Below are 17,385 nucleotides of genomic sequence, written 5' to 3' on the forward strand. Positions count from 1 at the left end.
TCCTTCTCCCTCTGCTCCCATTTCCTCTCTATTTTCCCGAGGGTTGGTCTTAGGCAGACCCCTCCTGACAACGGTTTCTGTCAAGGCCTGCCTAAGACTCCCTCGGGCTCTCACGGAGGCTGGTTGCCAGGTCCTTGGGAGAAGCCGTGGACCGAGCCCCCCAGGGAAAGTCTTCCTGATTCTCAGAATCAAGGGACACTCCCACCCAGACCCCACCTTCTGTGTCTCCTCAACCCCAGCTCAGATTTGGGAACCTACCCTGCCCCTGGGCCTCTCTGCTTGAACAGATTGGTTTATCTGGGTCACTGGGAGGAGTTCTAATGGGGGGGGGGGTGAAGGGGGTAGAAAGTCCAGCCCCACCCTCCCAGCCTGGTGCCCTGTTCTGGCCTCTCTGGAAGTGTTAGATTAATGCCCTGGAATTACCCTTCTCCTCCAGATCCTAGGCATTCTCTTCCTAGCCCCAGGCCTCTCCCCAGCCCCTCCAGCCCACATGAATCAGGCTGGGGCCTACCCAACAATTTTAGCAGAGAGGCACCCCCAGGACCCCATCTTACAGATGAGGGAGCTGGTTCAGGGAGGTTCCACAGCGAAAAGTCAGGTTAAACTCAGATCGGCCTCATGCCAAGCTAATCCCTTAGCTCTACTGTCTCTGTAGAGTCCTACTCCAGCCCTGGTCCAGGAAGCTCAGCCTCTTGGATGGAGAAGGGAAGTAGATGGAGGTGACAAGCTCTGGCTCCTCTGAGCTGAGAAACAGTATCTCTGGGGTGATTCCTGAAACCTCTGGGAAGACAGGCCATCAGGTACCACCTCCTGCCTCCACAGGGCCTCCTGGTCCAGCTCCACGGAACAGCCTGATGGAGAGGCAGGGCCACCTGCCCCTACCCACTGACCCTCTTTTTGTTGTTGTTGTTAATATACTTTTATTGATGTCAGAGAGGAAGGGAGAGGGAGAGAGAGAGAGAGAAACAATGATGAGAGAGAATTACCAATTGGCTGCCTCCTGCACACCCCTCACTGGGGATCGAGCCTGCAACCCTTCAGTCTGCAGGCCGACGCTCTATCCACTCAGCCAAACCGGCTAGGGCTGCCCACTGACTCTCTTGCACCAGCACCGCTGGAGTCAGACTGAGTCACTGCCATCTCTCCTGCTGCAGCCGGCAGAGCCCACAGACAGGCCCCTGCACTCAGAAGGGCCCTCGTTTCCTCTAACGCTCTCCGGTGGGCGTCTTGAAAGTCTTGGTCATTCCTGAACAAGGGGCCCCACATTTTTAGTTTGCACTGGATCCCACAAATGGTGTGGCAGGTCCTGCCTCCAGCATCAAGGAAGCTCTGAGCTGGCCCCTCACGATAGAAATGAGGAAACCAAAGCCAGGAAGAGGAAGAGTCCTGGCTGGGCTGGAGTCAGGCAGCAGTTGAGGTGGGGCGGTGGTGGAGGGGTCAGGTGTTCAGCGAACACACTGAAGGGGCCATGCCATTGCAAAGCCCTGATGTGGGGGTTCCCCAGCTCCTTTCCCCCCTAGCCCTGGAGCCCAGCTTGGGGACTCCCTAGACAACAATGCTGAGTTCAACCCCACCCCCTTACCCCAGGGTCCGGCTCTTCCTGGGACTCCTCCCCCACAGCCCCTAGGCCACATCACACAGTAGCCCCTTCCTGCCAGGTTTTCTGGCCCAGGTAGCGATCCAGATGTGGGGGTGGTAGTGGGAAGGGAAATGGCGGTGTCACTCCTCACCCCTACCCTATGCTCACCCCAGGGCTCTGTCTCTTCGGCTCCCTGGGAGCATGGATACCTCACTGTGGGGCAGCCCTGGTGTCAGGAGAGAAGCCACTCGGGGCTTCACCCCGCAGGTCCAGTGTCCCCTACCCCCTCTCCCTTCCGGCCTCGGGGACAGACCCAGAAGAGCAGAGCCCTGGAGAAGAGCAGCGTCCTGGCTCCCCTCCCTTAGCCCACCTGCTCTGGCCCCGCGTTGCCCTCCTTCTATGATCACAAGCGACTCAAAACAACTTGCCTTGATCCCGTGCCTGCTGTGTGAAGGCACTAGGGACGGCCCCAAGCCTCTGCTCTCCCAGATCCCCACCCCTGCTGTCTCTCAGCGTTCCTGCCACCTGCCCAGCCCAATCCCGCCAACCCCTTACCCAGCGCCTCCTAGGATTCCTCCTCCAGTCTGCCTAGAGCTGGAAGGCTGAGCTGAATATCGCAAACAATGGCCGGACCCCCTCTGTCTGCCCCCTTCTCGGGGGCAGAGCCAGCACCAGACAATGGCCCATCCTCTCCTTTCAGAACTGCCGGTTCTCCTGCTTCCTTACCTGGCGCTTGGGGATGCTGCCGCGTTTCCCTCCCCCTGGAACGCCAGGCTCTCTCGGCTCCCAGAGCTCAGTCCTGCCACACCCCCGCCCCCATCCCCAACCCCATCCCACCTCACCGGTCCTCAGTCACCATGGCGACCGCATCTCTAAGTGGGAGGGACTAGAATCTCCCCATATTCTTCCTCCTCCTACCCGTGTCCCCCTGCACCCCACCTTCTGCGGCTTCTGGATCCACATGTGGAGAAGGCAGGGCTCCAGATGTGGGGGGAGGTGGGAGGGGTCATTGTTCAGCTCCCTTGCCCACTGTTAGGCAGACACCACAGCACAGATGTCCCCAAGCTGGGTTCAGGGTCAGCCGGGGCCAATTCTCCTCCCTCACGGTCACTCCCTCTGGGTTTCCCTCTCCTGCTGTTTACATGCAGGGTGGTCACACCTGGATGCCAGCCAGCCTGACCTCATGCAGACTGAGTTTGCCCATGAGGAGGGAAACGAATACATAAATATCTATGCAAACAAGCCCAGACAGGGTCTCTCCTCTGTCCAGAGCCCAAGAAGCCCTGGCCTGGCCGGGTGGCTCTGTTGGCTGGAGCATCGTCCCAAACACAAAAGGTTGCAATTTGGATTCCCAGTCAGGGCACATAGGCACACTGCAGGTTCCATCCCCAGTCAGGCTGCGTACAGCGGCAACCAGTGGATGTTTCTCTTTCACATCTCTCTCTCTCTCCCTTCCTCTCTCTCTCAAATCAATTCAAACACACATACACACAACACATCCCTGGATGAGGATTGTAAAAAAATTAAAAAACGGCCGAAACCGGTTTGGCTCAGTGGATGGAGCGTCGGCCTGCGGACTGAAGGGTCCCGGGTTCGATTCCAGTCAAGGGCATGTGCCTGGGTTGCGAGCACATCCCCAGTGGGAGATGTGCAGGAGGCAGCTGATCAATGTTTCTCTCTCATCAATGTTTCTAACTCTCTATCTCTCTCCCTTCCTCTCTGTAAAAAATCAATAAAATATATTTAAAAAAAAATTAAAAAACAGCCCTAGCTGGTTTGGCTCAGTGGATAGAGCGTCAGCCTGCGGACTGAAAGGTCCCAGGTTCAGTTCTGGTCGAGGGCATGTACCTTGGTTGCGGGCACATCCCCAGTGGGGGTGTGTGCAGGAGGCAGCTGATCGATGTTTCTAACTCTCTATCCCTTTCCCTTCCTCTCTGTAAAAAACCAATAAAATATTTTTTAAAAAATTAAAAAACAAAAGGAAGCCTAAGAAGCCCTCTGCTATGAATATTACTGTTCCACTCCTATGGGAACGTACGCACAGGTGACCCAGAGTGCCTCATTTGGATATACCAATACAGACATCAAAGGGTACTTACTATTAATTAATATGGCCGAGCTTAACCAAAAGCTAAGAAGAGAGAAGACACAGGGGACAAACAATGCAAGAAATCACACAGGTTTATTTACCAGAGAGCTGATGAGTTTCAGTCCTTGGCAGGCCACCCGGAGACACTCGCTGACAGAGACACACGGAGGTCGTCAAATACGCCGCGGCAGGAGCTCGGTCTCTTGACTCGAAGAGAGGCCTCTAACAGTCTGGGCTCAGAGGCAGAGCAGGAACGGCAGCTTCTAGGGGGAAGGAGAACGACCTGTCTGTGGAGGGCAGACAAGCGTCTGACTGCTGCTGTGAGAGTCCTTCTTTTATGCCCCCTGGGTGGGCTTCTTCAGTGTCTCATATCAGTGTGCTCCGGTGGCCTCCTGGGCTTATCAGGATACACACGCAGGAAGTTACAAGTTTTTTGTCAGGAGTTACAAGTTATTTGTCAGGAGTTAACACGCAGGGCGTTACAAGTTACTTATCAGGGTCACACACACACACACACACAAATTAAGTTCCTCTTCTAAGTAAAGTTTAAAATTCACTCTAATAGCCGTAGCCGGTTTGGCTCAGTGGATAGAGCATCGGCCTGCGGACTGAAGGGTCCCAGGTTCGATTCCGATCAAGGGCATGTACCTTGGTTGCGGGCACATCGCCGGTGGGGAGTGTGCAGGAGGCAGCTGATTGATGTTTCTCTCTCATCGATGTTTCTATCTCTCTGTCTCTCTCCCTTCCTCTCTGTAAAAAATCAATAAAATATATTTAAAAAAATTCACTCTAATAAAAAAATAAAATTTGATTATGCTATCTTATACTAACTAAACTTATTACTATAACAATTACCCTGACTTTCGTGGGAAGGGCCACCTCCAGGTCTGGGTCTGCTGTTCCTCCTCAGCCACCTGAGCTAGAAGATGACGTCTCCGGAAGCCGGTGACGAACCCCGAGGCCTAGCAGGAGGGGAAGTTTGTGCTGTAGGAATAGGGATGGAGGGCAGACTTCCGGATGGACTTTCCAAAAGTCTGGACCAGATGCGGATAAAAAGAGCCGGGTCCTCTCCCAGCTACGAAGGAGCAGAGGCAAGCAGGAGTCTGGGTGGGAGCTCTGGGAGCAGGGCCTTGTGTCCTCTCCCACCCCTGAGCCCACGGACCCTAGTTAACAGGTCTGCTGTCCTCTCTGGACTCCCTCCCTGGTACCATGAAGAACTGAGAAAGCCCCTTTCAGGCCGGCCTCCCTCAGCTGGGGGAAGGCTGTGAGGGAGGCACTGTGGCCCTGGGTCCTAGGCCTGACTGCCTCTTACTTGCTGTGTGATCCTGGGCAGGGTGCTTGCCCTCTCTGATTCCCACAGGTAAAAAAAAAAAAAGGTTTTTACAGCCTTCCTGGCAGAAGCTTGACTCGTTTCTAGACTTCATAATATTTTTTTAGGAAAAGGGAATGAGTGTCAGCCCCGGGCAGAGGGTTTCACAGGCCAGGTTTGGTTCCCTTTTAGGTCTGGGCTGGGGTGGCGGGCGAGCGTGTCTGCCTGGGGCCGGAAGGACATGGCATGTGTTGAAAGCAGAAGTGAACTCTAAGCAGAGCTGCTGCCACATCCCCCACCACTCCCGACTCCATGGCTCCACCCTTGCTGCCCTCAGCACCTGGGCCTCGGGAACCGGGGTGCCTGCTGCTTTAGGCTCTTCTCCCCCAGGAGGGACACGTGGCAGGAGGGGAAGAATCATTCGGAATCGGAATCAAGGTGGCAGGGACGAGATGAAACTGAGCTACCGCCCTAACCAGAAGGAAGACTTCACACCCTGTCCCTGCCCCTCCCCCACTTCCTTCCCTTTTGAGGGCTTGGACCCAGTCTCTGTGGCAGAGTTGGAAGGGGCTACATTTCCGAGAAACCCAGGGGAGTAAAGGGAGGGAGCCTACAGCTTCCCCTGGCTCCACTTCCTCCTGGTGACCCAGCTGGGCGTCTGGGAGCCTCTCCTGGCCTTGACATAGGGAAATCAGAGCCTCCGACGGTGCTGAGTTGCCCGAGGGGGGAGGGGGACCCAGCCTAGGTGCTGGCCACGGCTGTAGGTAGGAACTGGCTGGGGCAGCTGGACACCCAGGTCCCCTGTGTCCAGTGCTGTGGGGTGGAGAAGGAGGGAGAAACTTTCTGCAGCCCAATCCCCTCTTCTCCTCCGCCTCACACACAATTCCCGGTCCTCGGTTTCCCCACCTGTGAGAAGAGGGAGTGTCAGGGCCCTGGGTCTTTTATTGCAGGAGGGACCCGGAGTGGCTGATGGAGTGTAGCTAATGAGGGCCCTGGGGAATGAGATGGGCGAGTGGAGGGTGAGGAGACCCACACATCCTGCCCCCTAGGCTCTGCCCCTCAAGATCCTCTGCCCTTGCCCCAGTCTGAGGCCAGAGGACCACCCCGCCAGGGCCCCCTACATTATCCACTGGAGTTGGCACACAGACACTTCATGTCCTCAGAGCTAGGAAACTGGCACCCCACACCCCCATCCCAACCCAGGGACCATGGTCCCTTTTTCCCGCCACTTTCAAACCTTACCCCCAGCCCAGCAGTGGAGACCCTAACCCAGGCGTCCAAGACTTCCAGCAGAGTCTGTACCAGTCAGGGGGAGGAGCAGAGGCAGGCATGGCAGGGTGAGCAGTGGGGGCCCTGCCAGCCCCCTCCGGTGCCCCAGTTCCCAGGCAGCTCTTAAAGGGACCAAGATGAATTAGTTAGGAGGAGCTCAAGGGGGTGGGTGCAGAGGAAAGTGGGTGGCGGGGAGATGATTAGTTTCTCCAGGGGCAGGAGGGCCAGAGTGGGGGCCTGACACCCCCTCTACTCCCCTGGAAGCCCTCAGACTCCTCAGTCTTCCCTTTCCATCATCCCATGTGAGCACCAGCTTCTGACCACCACCTCCTTCATCTTGGTCCCTTGGGCCCCTGCCCACTTCCTCCCCCTTCACCCATATTTGTGCCACCTCAGTCTCCGGTGAGAGCTGCCAGCTGGCACGGACTGGTACTAAGCATGGAGAATCAGCCCGAGGATTGTAAGGGTCTGAGGCCCGGCCCCAGAGGGGGAGGGTGGCCAGCACCTCCGTCACTCCAGGGGGGTGAGAGCAAGAGGCTCCCACACACGCTCCAAGTCTTGTTTTCTCTGTTCCTCCAGGGGCAGAACAGGGGGCACGGAGGCGCTGGGGAGGCTAAGATACATGGATCCTGCCTCATCCCCTCCCTCACCTGCATTCACCCGGATGGGTTGTCAGGGTGGTGACGTGGAAAGGAAAAATGGCTTCACCCGTTACTTCTGGCCATGAAAGGGCTGAGGACAGTGAAGAGAATTTAAAGTCAGACCAGGCATCAGGGGACTCACTAGGATTCCGTCCTAAGAAATCACCTGAAATGTTTAAAGAAAAGGCATCCAACGGTAGCGTTATTTACAATGTGAAGCTGGGAATTGATGAACTGTCCAGAGGGGGGTTACAGGAAGTGTTGTATAAACATCCCGCCATGAAAAAGTATGTTTATATAATAAACATCCTTAATAAAATATTTTCGAAACGTATGGTCTTAAAAACCAACATGAAAAAGATAATCTTGGCAATAAAACATGAGCAAAAGGGTCCCAGCTGGTAGCTCAGCTGGTCAGAGTGTCGTCCGGAGCAGCTAAGGTTGTGGGTTTGATCCCTGGGTCAGGCCACTTACAAGAGTCAACCAACGAATGCATAAATGAGAGGAACAACAAGCTGATGTTTTTCTCTCTCTTTCTCTCATCCTCTCTCTCTCTTCCTCTCTCTAAAATCAACAAATCAAGAGAAAAAAATGAGTAAAAGAGATAGAAAGATGTTATACCAGGAGAAATAAAAGTAAGCCATACACATTAATAAAAAAATTTCAATTTCTCTCGAAAGAAATGTAATTTGAAGCAATAATGAAAATAACTGTTCTCCTATAAAGTGAGCTAACATTAAAACTGACAAAACTTGTGGTGTTGTTAGAAATGTGAGGGGGCGTGGGCTCCGCTGCAGGTGAGAATGACAAGGGTCCCGTTTCACTTGGAAATATTACCAACAGCCTTTTTTTTAATGTGTATAATTTTGAGTCAACCAATCCCTTTCTTAGACTTTATTTCATGGAAATTCCCAGAGATATGTGTAAAGATGTGCATTCCGGGAAGCATTATTGATAACAGCCAGTAAGAAATTGTAAATGTTGTACATATTTCAAAAATGGAAAAATAAAATGCTCGAAGGCCTCCCACCATAATGTTCATGATGGCTTCCACGGAGACTATTTCTTTTTCTTGCTCCTTTTCTACCCTCTCTGTCATGGCAAAGTATTACTGACATGAAACCGACAGAAAAGGAATCCGTTATTTTAAAATAATGTTTATAAACTTTGAAATAACATCGGAAAGTGCTTATGCATTTTAACTAAGAAAAGAGCAGAAGCAAATTTTGAGCCACAGGGAGGTTTTAACCATGTGGTATTCGCTCAGGAAAAAACGCCTGGAAGGAAACCCATCCGTGGCTGTCTCTGGGCCATTGAAAAGAGATGACTTTTTTTTTCCTACTTCTTTGTACGTGCCTGTGTTTTCAGTTTTACTACAGAGTATGTGCTGCATTCTAACTGTATACGTTTTCATCAATCACACGTGGCCTGCTGGGTGTGGTGTCCTGTCCTGTGAGTGACCAGCTTGCAGCGGCGGATAAGGTGAGCTCGCTGATTTGCTTTATCCCTTCAGCTGCCTCAAGAACAGGGACCTCGCCTGCTGGTGGTGGTGTCCTGAAGGCCTCCCTCTATAATTCAGAGCCATGGTGGGGCTTCGGCGCCCCCGGGTGCCCAGACCTGGAAGTGCATGTAAGCGCCCTCAGAGATGGGTCTCCTTCATTGATGTCCAAGACCTACCAGGGCCCCTGGGTCCTTCCTCCAGGGCTGGGAGAGGGGTTTCTTTCTTTTTTCTTTTCTTTCTTCCTTTCTCTCTCTTTCTTCCTTTCTCTCTCTTTCTTCCTTTCTTCCTTTCTCTTTCTCTCTCTCTCTCTCTCTCTCTCTCTCTCTCTCTCTCTCCCTCCCTCCCTCCCTCCCTCCCTTCCTTCCTTCTTTTAAAAAATATATGTTTATTGCTTTCAGAGAGGAAGGGAGAGGGAGATAGAAACATCAATGATGATCGGCTGCCTCCTGCACCCCTCTACGGGGGATCCAGCCACAACCCCATCACGTGCCCAGAGCAAAATCACACCTGACCTCCGGGTTCATAGGTGGATGCTCCACCACCAAGCCACCCGGTGGGGTGGTTTCTTTCTTTGAAGCTGCCCACGGAGGCGGGAGCTCTTCCTCTCAGAATCCCTTCCCAAGCCCGTGGGAGACGGGTTCCGGCATGAAGTCAGAGGCTCGTTTGCTCTCGTTTCGCTTTTTCCAATATGTTTTTCCATAATCCCTGGCATGCGTTCTCACACTGACTTGAAAGTAGGCTCAACGCCTCTGCCCAGGGGATGCAAGCTTGTATGTTATCATCAGTATTTTCTGTTCAGGGGGGAGTATGATGTCACGGGAGCTGTGTGGCCTTGGGCAAGTGAGCTCTGAGTCCCCGTGACAACAACTGCCTCTCAAGACAGTAAGAGGTCCAATGAGACGGGCAGAGATGCTGTGGGACGCACAAAGGGCCACGGAGGGCTGGCGAGCGTGGCTCATTTTCCTTTTGGAGGCCCTTTTCCTCAGTCCCGGCTCCTGTGCCCCCAGATTATAAACCGCCTCCCTCTCGGAGGCTGCTGCTCTGCCTGACACGTCCCCTTGCCCACAGGAATCCTCGTTTTTGACTCTCGGCGGAGTGTACGTCCCCTGAGGACACTGAAGGTGTTGTCTTGTTCACTTCCTCTCGCCAACCTGAGCAGAGTCTGGCACAAAGGGACATTATCTGGGCGTTGGCAGTCAGTCCTTCTCCCTTCTTGTGCCTCCCCAGCTTCTGCTCCCCAAGATGGCACCACCCTCAGACCGGGCCCACAGGCAGATGGTGCCCAGGAGGTAGAAGGTGCTGGGAAACTGCTGTGGGAGGAAGGGGGGAGCCCCCCAAGTGGGTGAGTGTTGCTTATGTCACAGCCTCTGCCCACAGCCGACACTAATGTGTACCCGGGTGCTCTGAAGGCCGCATCCTGTGCCCCTGGAGCCGGAGGCGGGGAGGGGGGGGACGCGGGGCGGGGGAGTCTGGGCAGCAGTGAACATGAGGATGCTGGTGACTGTGCAACGTTTGTGTGTCTGTCCCTCAGAACACACGGTGACGCCCACCAACAAAGACACCACAGCAGACAGGAGTAGAAACAACTAGTGTATTGATTTGAGGAGAAGAGAAGGGGTGCAGATGGGGGATGGGGAGCCAAGGGGATCTTTAGTGTTTGCCAAAAACGACCGCCACACCCTCCACCCCTTCTCACCGTCCTCCTCTGGGTGGGGCCCACAGGCTCTCGCCTTTTCTAGTGAGCCTCCCTTTCCCTTCTCCTTCACCCACTTGACCTTGACCTCCAGTGACCAGCAGACCCCACTCCGACTCTAAAGCTGGGTGGAAGCAGGCTCAAACTACCCCTCTTCCCCCTTCCTTTACCGCTCACCTCATTCCCATCTCTTGTCTCATAAAATACAAAAAAGCAAGCGCAGCTGGGACTTGGGAGAATCAAGTCACCTGGGGCTGGGGGCGGGCGTGGGACTCAGCCAGGTAACTGGAGGATGGGAGCCAGCCCAGGGCCTGGGAAGATGGCACAGAAGATTGCACAGCTGCCTCTCAGGCTCCATGTTCCCGGGGCCCCGGGGTGGGGGCTGCAGGCAGGCAGGAAAGCAGAAACTCGGCTCTGTAAAAGCACCCCTCTCCCCTGGCTCCTGGAGGAGCCTTCTTTGGTTTTAAGGCAGATATGGAGTTTCCTGAAAGCTGGGAAAATGCAGGGCAAACTGAGATAAATGCTATATATTTTTCTTTTTTTGGTTGTGTTCTTCCTTCAGTATAAAACCACTGTAGAAAATAACTTCTCTTAGAAAAAAAAAACAAAACACAGAAGAAAAAAACCCAAGGGGTATTTTTCTTTGGCTTCAAGGCCCCGCCCATGAGGTGCAGGGATGGGGTGGGCACGAGGTGAGGAGGAAGCAGGAGGCCTGCGTCCCCGCCTCGGCCTGGCAGGTCCCAGATTACATGATGCTGCAGTTCTGGGCAGCCTACGGGGGGAAGAGAGGAGAAGTGTGAGTGGCAGTGCCTGGCCCTTCCCGCCCTCCTAACCCTCAGCCCGCCCCGCCCTCCAGTCTGGGGCTCAGACAGGAGGGGCAGGATGCGGGCGGGAGTGACCGTGGAGGACCCTGGGAGGCGGTGGGGGGGCTCCCACTCCCCCGGGCTGCGGAAGAGAAGGCTCTCCCCCCACAGGCCCACCTTGTCCTAACCCTCAAGGACCGGGTCCTCTGTCGGTGGGGTGTGGCGACAAAGAGACAACTCACCTGGGTCCGGGGACTGGAGTTGCCCAGGAGGTAGGAGCGGCCGACCAGGTTGTCCCCGAAGCCGCCACCCCCACTGCCCCCCACACTGCGGTAGCTGCGAGTGACCGTGACACTGGAGGCAGAAGAGCCAGAGGAGACGGATCCGCCCACCTGGGCTCCTGAGCCGCTGCCGGGCGCCTTATCGGCAGGCTGCCCGCAAGTCCCGCACAGCACCGTGCGCGAGCGCAGGTTGTACTCAGCTGGGTCCCCCGAGCTGCTGCAGTGGGTTCCCTGAGGAGGGAGACAAGGCTCAGGGGCTCAGGCGAGTTTGGGACTGACTGCTTAGGCCTAACAACCAGTTCCACACTCCTGCGGGCTCCCAGCCACCAGGCAGGAAGGCGGGGGGTTCTGTCCTCAAGGGGCCAGAGGGCAGGCAATAGGGCCTGAGAGGCTGGGCTGGGAGGAGGGGGGGGGGGCATGGAAAGGGAGGAGGACCTGGAAGACGTGGGGACAAGGCACTGGAGTGTGGCTTTGCCCGTCCCAGCTACTCTAAGCTTAAGAGGGACAGGAGAGAGCGGGCAAGCTTGGAGGGCGGCAGGCATGCAAAATCAATCGGAGAGGGTGGGAATCAGAGAGGATGTTCTGGCAAGAAAATGGGGAAGAAAGGACATGCATGCAACAGAAATGGGGGGAGAGAGGCAGGGCTGGGAGCCCCACGTCTGTCCTCCCATCCCCTTCTCAAGAGACAAATCCGGACCCTCGTCCACTGCTCCCATGGGAATACTCCATGGCATCAGCGTTCCCACTCCCTTCTTTACCACAGTAGGGCACCCAGACACCTGGGTCCCCTGTTCAAGGTATAGGGAGGAGAGAGAAGAAAAGCCAGGGCAGCAAGTGAAGTTCCAAAACATTCTTTAATGAAGTGATCTTTGGCATGGGGAGGGAGGCCAGGGAGAGGCTGCCCCAGGCCTGGCTGGCTGCCCCAGTGTGGGCGTGGCCTCAGCGGCGGCTGCCACGGCTGCCACTCACGTGGTGGTGATGGAGCATGTCATCCCCGTCCTCATCGTCATCATCGTCATCAACCACAGTCACGGAGCGCACCAGCTTGCGCATGGCGACCTCCTGTCAGGTACATGGGACCGGGCCCAGGAGTTAGGGGTGGGGCCGGGGAAGGGGTGTGCGGTGCAGCCACCCACAGGGACCACCTAAGAACCTTTCTTGTGCTCTGCCCTTTGTCCAGCCTGCTGCTTACTGGTCTCCCCCCACCCCACACCCCACACCCCACACCCCACACCCCGGGGCGGGGGGGTGAGGGTGGCTGGAGCTAAGGAACTGGTTTCTACCCCAGAGAAACACCATCAAACTGCCCGGGTTGGAATGTGGTTCTGCCTTTAACAATCCTCGCCGTCTAACTTCCACTACGCAGGCTGAGGGAGGGGCATCTTTTGGTTTGCCCACTGGGTGGAGAGCTTAGGGCCTGGGGCTGCACCATAGGGATAGAGAGATAGAAGAAAGTGGCCCTGAATTGGCTTCCTTGGCAAAGGGCTCTCAACTGTCCCTGGGGAGTCCCCTGGGATGTGGCCACCAGGGGAGCCTGGCACAGGACGAGGGCGGCCGCGGCACACTCACCTCCCCGTTGGAGTTGATGAGGGCCGTGCGCAGGCTGTTCCCACAGCCCCAGGTGTTCTGCGCCTTCCACACCAAGTCGGTCGGGGGGCTATGGGTGGCCCCAGCTCCTGCAGCCCAGATCTGGGGGGAGGGTGAGAGAAGGGCGCTCACTCCCGCGCACCCAGCCTGAGGCCGACCAGCCCCCGTCCCAGAGTCCAAACACCCTGCCACTCACCGTCACCACCTGCCCAGCCTTCAGGGTGAACTTCGGTGGGAAGCGGTAGGTCAGCAAGGGGTCATCTCCATTCTGGCGCTTGATCTGCCAGTTGCCCAGGGACTGGTCCTGCCGGGCAGGGGAGAGGCAGGTGGGGGATGCTTGTCCAGCTCCTGGATTTTCATCGCTCAAGGGCCCCACGGGCACACGTGGAGGCCCCTCCCTCCAGCTCCCCACACTGCCCTCCCCCTCAAGGCTAACAGCTGCGACCTGTGGGCACTTTGCCGCCTTCTCCACAACTCAGAGTTAGGGACCACTGCTCATCCCCATTTTACAGATGCGGAGACGGATGCTCATAGGTCTAGAACTAGAGCCTGGGGGAGACACACACACACTCCCTGGGTCTGCCTCTCTCCATCCTCCATCCCTTCACCTTTCCCTATTCCCTCACACCCAGCCTGGGCGCCTACCTCGTTAGACTTGTTGCGCAGCCGCACGAACTTGCCTTCCTCGTCCACCTCCTCCACGGCCACGCGCCCGCTGGTGCGCGCGTGCTGCGAGAAGCTGCTGCGGCTCTCAGACGACTCCAGCTTGCGCTTCTTGGTGATGCTGCCCCCACCCTGTGTCTGGGACGAGTGAGAGGAGGCACGGCCGCGGCTGCGCTGCGAGGTGGGGCTGGGGGACAGGCGTAGCCTGGGCAGGGGGAGACAGAGTTGGGGGCCTCGTCAAGGCCGGTCACAGGCCAGAGTGGCTGCGAGCACCTCCTGACTCCTGCCCAGCCCACCTCTCCTCCTCGCCCTCCAGGAGCTTGCGGTAGGCGTGGATCTCCATGTCCAGCGCCAGCTTGATGTCCAGCAGCTCCTGGTACTCGTCCAGTTGCTGCTGCATCCTCGCCCGCATCTCGGCCATCTCGCGCTCCTTCTCGGCCAGCAGCCGGCGGCTGGTGTCCCGCTCCCGGGACAGCGAATCCTCCAGGTCCCGCAGCTTCGCCTCCTTGGCTGCCAGCTGGGTGAGAAAGGCAGGGAGCTGGTGGTGAGCTCCCAAGGACCCCGAGGATGGAGAGGTAGGGGGTGGGGGACACCCAGCCACACTCCCCGGGAACTCCAGGCTCCTGTAAGAGACTATCATGGCTCTCACATGGCCTGGGCTGGCGCCCCGGAAGCCCTTCCCAGCATCTAACTGAAGTCCTTCATTCTCAGGGTAGAACCTATTTCTTCCTGTCACAAATGGCACAGACAACTAGAGTAATACTGATGCCTTTGTTTGTTAATCCTCACCTGAGGATATTTTTCCAAATGATTTTCAGAGAGACTGGAAGGGAGGGGGAGAGAGGAAGAAAGAAAGAGAGAGAGAGAGAGAGAGAGAGAGAGAGAGAGAGAGAGAGAGAGAAAGAGAGAGAGAAACATCGATGTGAGAGAGACACATCGATTTGTTGCCTCCCGCATGCACCCCTACTGGGCTGGGGATTGCAACCCACGTATGAGCCCTTTACCAGGAATCGAACCCGAGACCCTTCGGTGCACGGGCTGACGCTCTAACCACTGAGAGCACAGGCCAGAGTGGTATCTCACGCGCACGCGGTCCCCATTTTCAATGGGAAACCACGGCTCTGAGAAGTGAAGGTCATACAGGTGAGATAGGAGGTGGTCCAGGAACAGGTCACCTAACTCCAAATCCTATGCCCCGTCTCAGTCTGTGGTCCTAGGAGCCTGTTCTGTCCCGTACCTCCACCCCTCCTCAGGAAGCCCCCTTGGACTTCCACCCTCCGTCCTGGTCCTGCCCAGACTCCTGGCCGAGGGGGGAGGGGCCGCACCTGCTTCTGCAGCTGGCTGAGCTGAGCTGAGAGGCTGTCGATGCGGATGCGGGACTGCTGCAGCTCCTCGTGGGCGGCCCCCATCAGGTTGCTGTTCCTCTCGGCTGACTGCCTGGCGTTATCCAGCTGGAAGGGAGGACCAGGGTTAGGGCGATGGGATGGGAGGGAGGGAGGACCTGGGAAGGGCACCGGGACTGCAGCCACAGGTCCCGGGCACCCTGAGCTCCCCCCCCACCATCCACCCGGTCCCCTGTGGGACATCCCAGGGCGGGCGGGGTAGGGCTGCGGGCAGAGGCAGCACCTTCGCAGAATAGGTCTTCTCCAGCTCCTTCTTGTAGTGCTCCACCTGCTCCTCATGTTGGGCCCGCAGGTCCTGCAGGGCATCTGACAGCCGGCTCTCAAACTCCCGCTGCTTCCCGTTATCGATCTCCACCAGCCGGGTCTCGTGGCGGCGCTTGGTCTCGCGCAGCTCCTGGAGGGTTAGACACCGGAGTCAAAACGAGAACTAGGTCCTTGGAGGCGAAGACCCAGGTGACCAAGCTCCCTCCCCAGTCCTAACCGGGTGAGTCACTGTCAGCCCCACTTTCACCTGGGAGCTGGGTGATGGCCACCCCAACCCCCCCACCCCCCACCCCCACTAGTGCAAGGGAGGCAGGCAGGTGAGCTCCGCACACAGCGGATCCTCCAGCCCCGGCCCCGGCCCGAGGGCACCGTGCCCACCTCGCTGTAGATGTTCTTCTGGAAGTCCAGCTCCTCCTTCAGCGTCTGCAGCCTGTTCTCAGCATCCACCCGCCGCAGCATCTCATCCTGAAGCTGCTTCTTGGCCTCACCCAGGGCTGCCTCGAGCTGGAGGAAGGGGGCAGGTGTCAGGGAGAGGGGTCACAGGACATCCGAGCTGGAAGGAGGCTGGGGAGTGGGCTGTTCCAGGGCATCCCTCTATGTGTGTGAAACAGGTCCCAGGGCGTGGGAGCCTCGAAGGCCCACAGAGGTGATGCTATCTCCTCCCTCAGAGCAACTACTCTGGGTAGGTCCTTGATAAGAAATGAGACAGCAACTCCCCCTTCTGGCATCACACAGCAATGGCTATAAAGGAGATGGGTCCCAGATCGAGAGGGAACAGGAGAGAAGGAACCGAAGTGTGGGGTCAGGGTGGAATGATGGAGACGTGGCTGGGCCGGCAGTTTGAGCAGGGAAGCACCTTTGTTAGATTTTCATCTCAGGAAGCGCAGGCTGGCCAGTGCGGCTGGAAGGGCTAGGGGCAGGGTAGAGCTGGAAGAGGAGACCATGGGAGGAGAATGGCCCAGTCTCGGTTTTGTAATCAACCAGCACCTCCCAGTCTCTCCCTGGGGTACTGTGGTGCTAGGGCCTGGGAGGGGAGACAGTCCAGGACAGAATCTTGGCAACTGACTAGTGCAGGCCCTGCTCTGAGCAGATGCGGCTGTGAAACTGACAAGAAGCCAGCTTTTTAAATAGTTTCCTAGATGGTAACGTGAGAGATAAGAGGATGAAATAGAAAGCAGTGGTTTTGAAAGTAAGGACCAGCCCTGGCGGGGTAGCTCAATTAGTTAGAGCTTCGTTCAGATACACCGAGGTTCAATCCCTAGTCAAGACACATACAAGAAACAACCAATGAATGCATAAATAAGTGGAACAACAAGTCAATGTTTCTCTCTCTCCCTCAAACTATCAATAAAATTTTTTTAAAAAAGAAAAGGAAGTAGCCCTAGCTGGTTTGGCTCAGTGGATAGAGCATCAGCTGGCCGACTGAAGGGTCCTGAGTTCAATTCTGGTCAAGGGCACATGCCTGGGTTTTGGGCTCGATACCCAGTAGGGGGCGTGCAGGAGGCAGCTGATCAATGATTCTCTTTCATCATTGATGTTTCTATCTCTCTTTCCCTCTCTTTCCTCTCTGAAATCAATAAAAATATATATTTAAAAAAAATAAAGTAGCCCTAGCCAGTTTGGCTCAGTGGATAGAGCATCAACCTGTGGACTGAAGGGTCCCGAGTTCGATTCTGGTCAAGGGCACGTGCCCAGGTTGCGAGCTCGATCCCCAGGGTGGGGTATGCAGGAGGCAGTCGATCAATGGCTCTCTCTCATCATTGATGTTTATATCTCTCTCTCCCTCACCCTTCCTCTCTGAAATCAATAAAAATGTATTTAAAAATAAATAAACTAACGATTAAAATTCTGTGGCACACCAAAAAAAAATCTTTTTTTTAAAAAATATATTTTATTGATTTTTTACAGAGAGGAAGGGAGAGAGACAGAGAGTTAGAAACATCGATGAGAGAGAAACATTGATCAGCTGCCTCCCGCACATTTCCCACTGGGGATGTGCCCGCAACCCAGGTACAGGCCCTTGACCGGAATCGAACCCGGGACCCTTCAGTCCGCAGGCCGACGCTCTATCCACTGAGCCAAACCGGTTTCGGCCAAAAAAAAATCTTATTAAAAAAATAAAAAGAGCCCTAACTGGTTTGGCTCTTCCACAAAATACCGACTTCTGCACATGGGCCACGAAGTTTCAATCGCACTGTACATGCGCGCCCGCACGTGGTATTTTGTGGAAGAGCCACACTCAAGGGGCCAAAGAGCCACATGTGGCTTGCAAGCCGCAGTTTGCCAACCACGGGTCTAAGAGG

At 55.9% G+C, this 17,385-nt stretch overlaps 1 protein-coding gene across 1 annotated transcript in view; it reads right to left on the reverse strand.

Moving 5' to 3' along the window:
• Positions 1–9,965: 9,965 nt before the first annotated feature.
• Positions 9,966–17,385, reverse strand: part of LMNA (lamin A/C) — a 20,679-nt gene continuing 13,259 nt past the window's right edge. Inside the window, exons 3-12 of the mRNA XM_006097809.3 lie at positions 15,461–15,586; positions 15,042–15,212; positions 14,741–14,866; positions 13,712–13,932; positions 13,398–13,620; positions 12,949–13,056; positions 12,735–12,854; positions 12,135–12,227; positions 11,127–11,396; positions 9,966–10,853 (exon numbers count right to left, since the gene is read on the reverse strand). Coding sequence (XP_006097871.1) covers positions 10,827–10,853; positions 11,127–11,396; positions 12,135–12,227; positions 12,735–12,854; positions 12,949–13,056; positions 13,398–13,620; positions 13,712–13,932; positions 14,741–14,866; positions 15,042–15,212; positions 15,461–15,586 — 1,485 coding nt within the window. The 3' untranslated portion in view covers positions 9,966–10,826. The remainder of the gene's footprint in view (positions 10,854–11,126; positions 11,397–12,134; positions 12,228–12,734; positions 12,855–12,948; positions 13,057–13,397; positions 13,621–13,711; positions 13,933–14,740; positions 14,867–15,041; positions 15,213–15,460; positions 15,587–17,385) is intronic.

Source organism: Myotis lucifugus, unplaced genomic scaffold, assembly GCF_000147115.1.
Source record: "Myotis lucifugus unplaced genomic scaffold, Myoluc2.0 scaffold_211, whole genome shotgun sequence".
In the NCBI taxonomy this organism is placed as follows: domain Eukaryota; kingdom Metazoa; phylum Chordata; class Mammalia; order Chiroptera; family Vespertilionidae; genus Myotis; species Myotis lucifugus.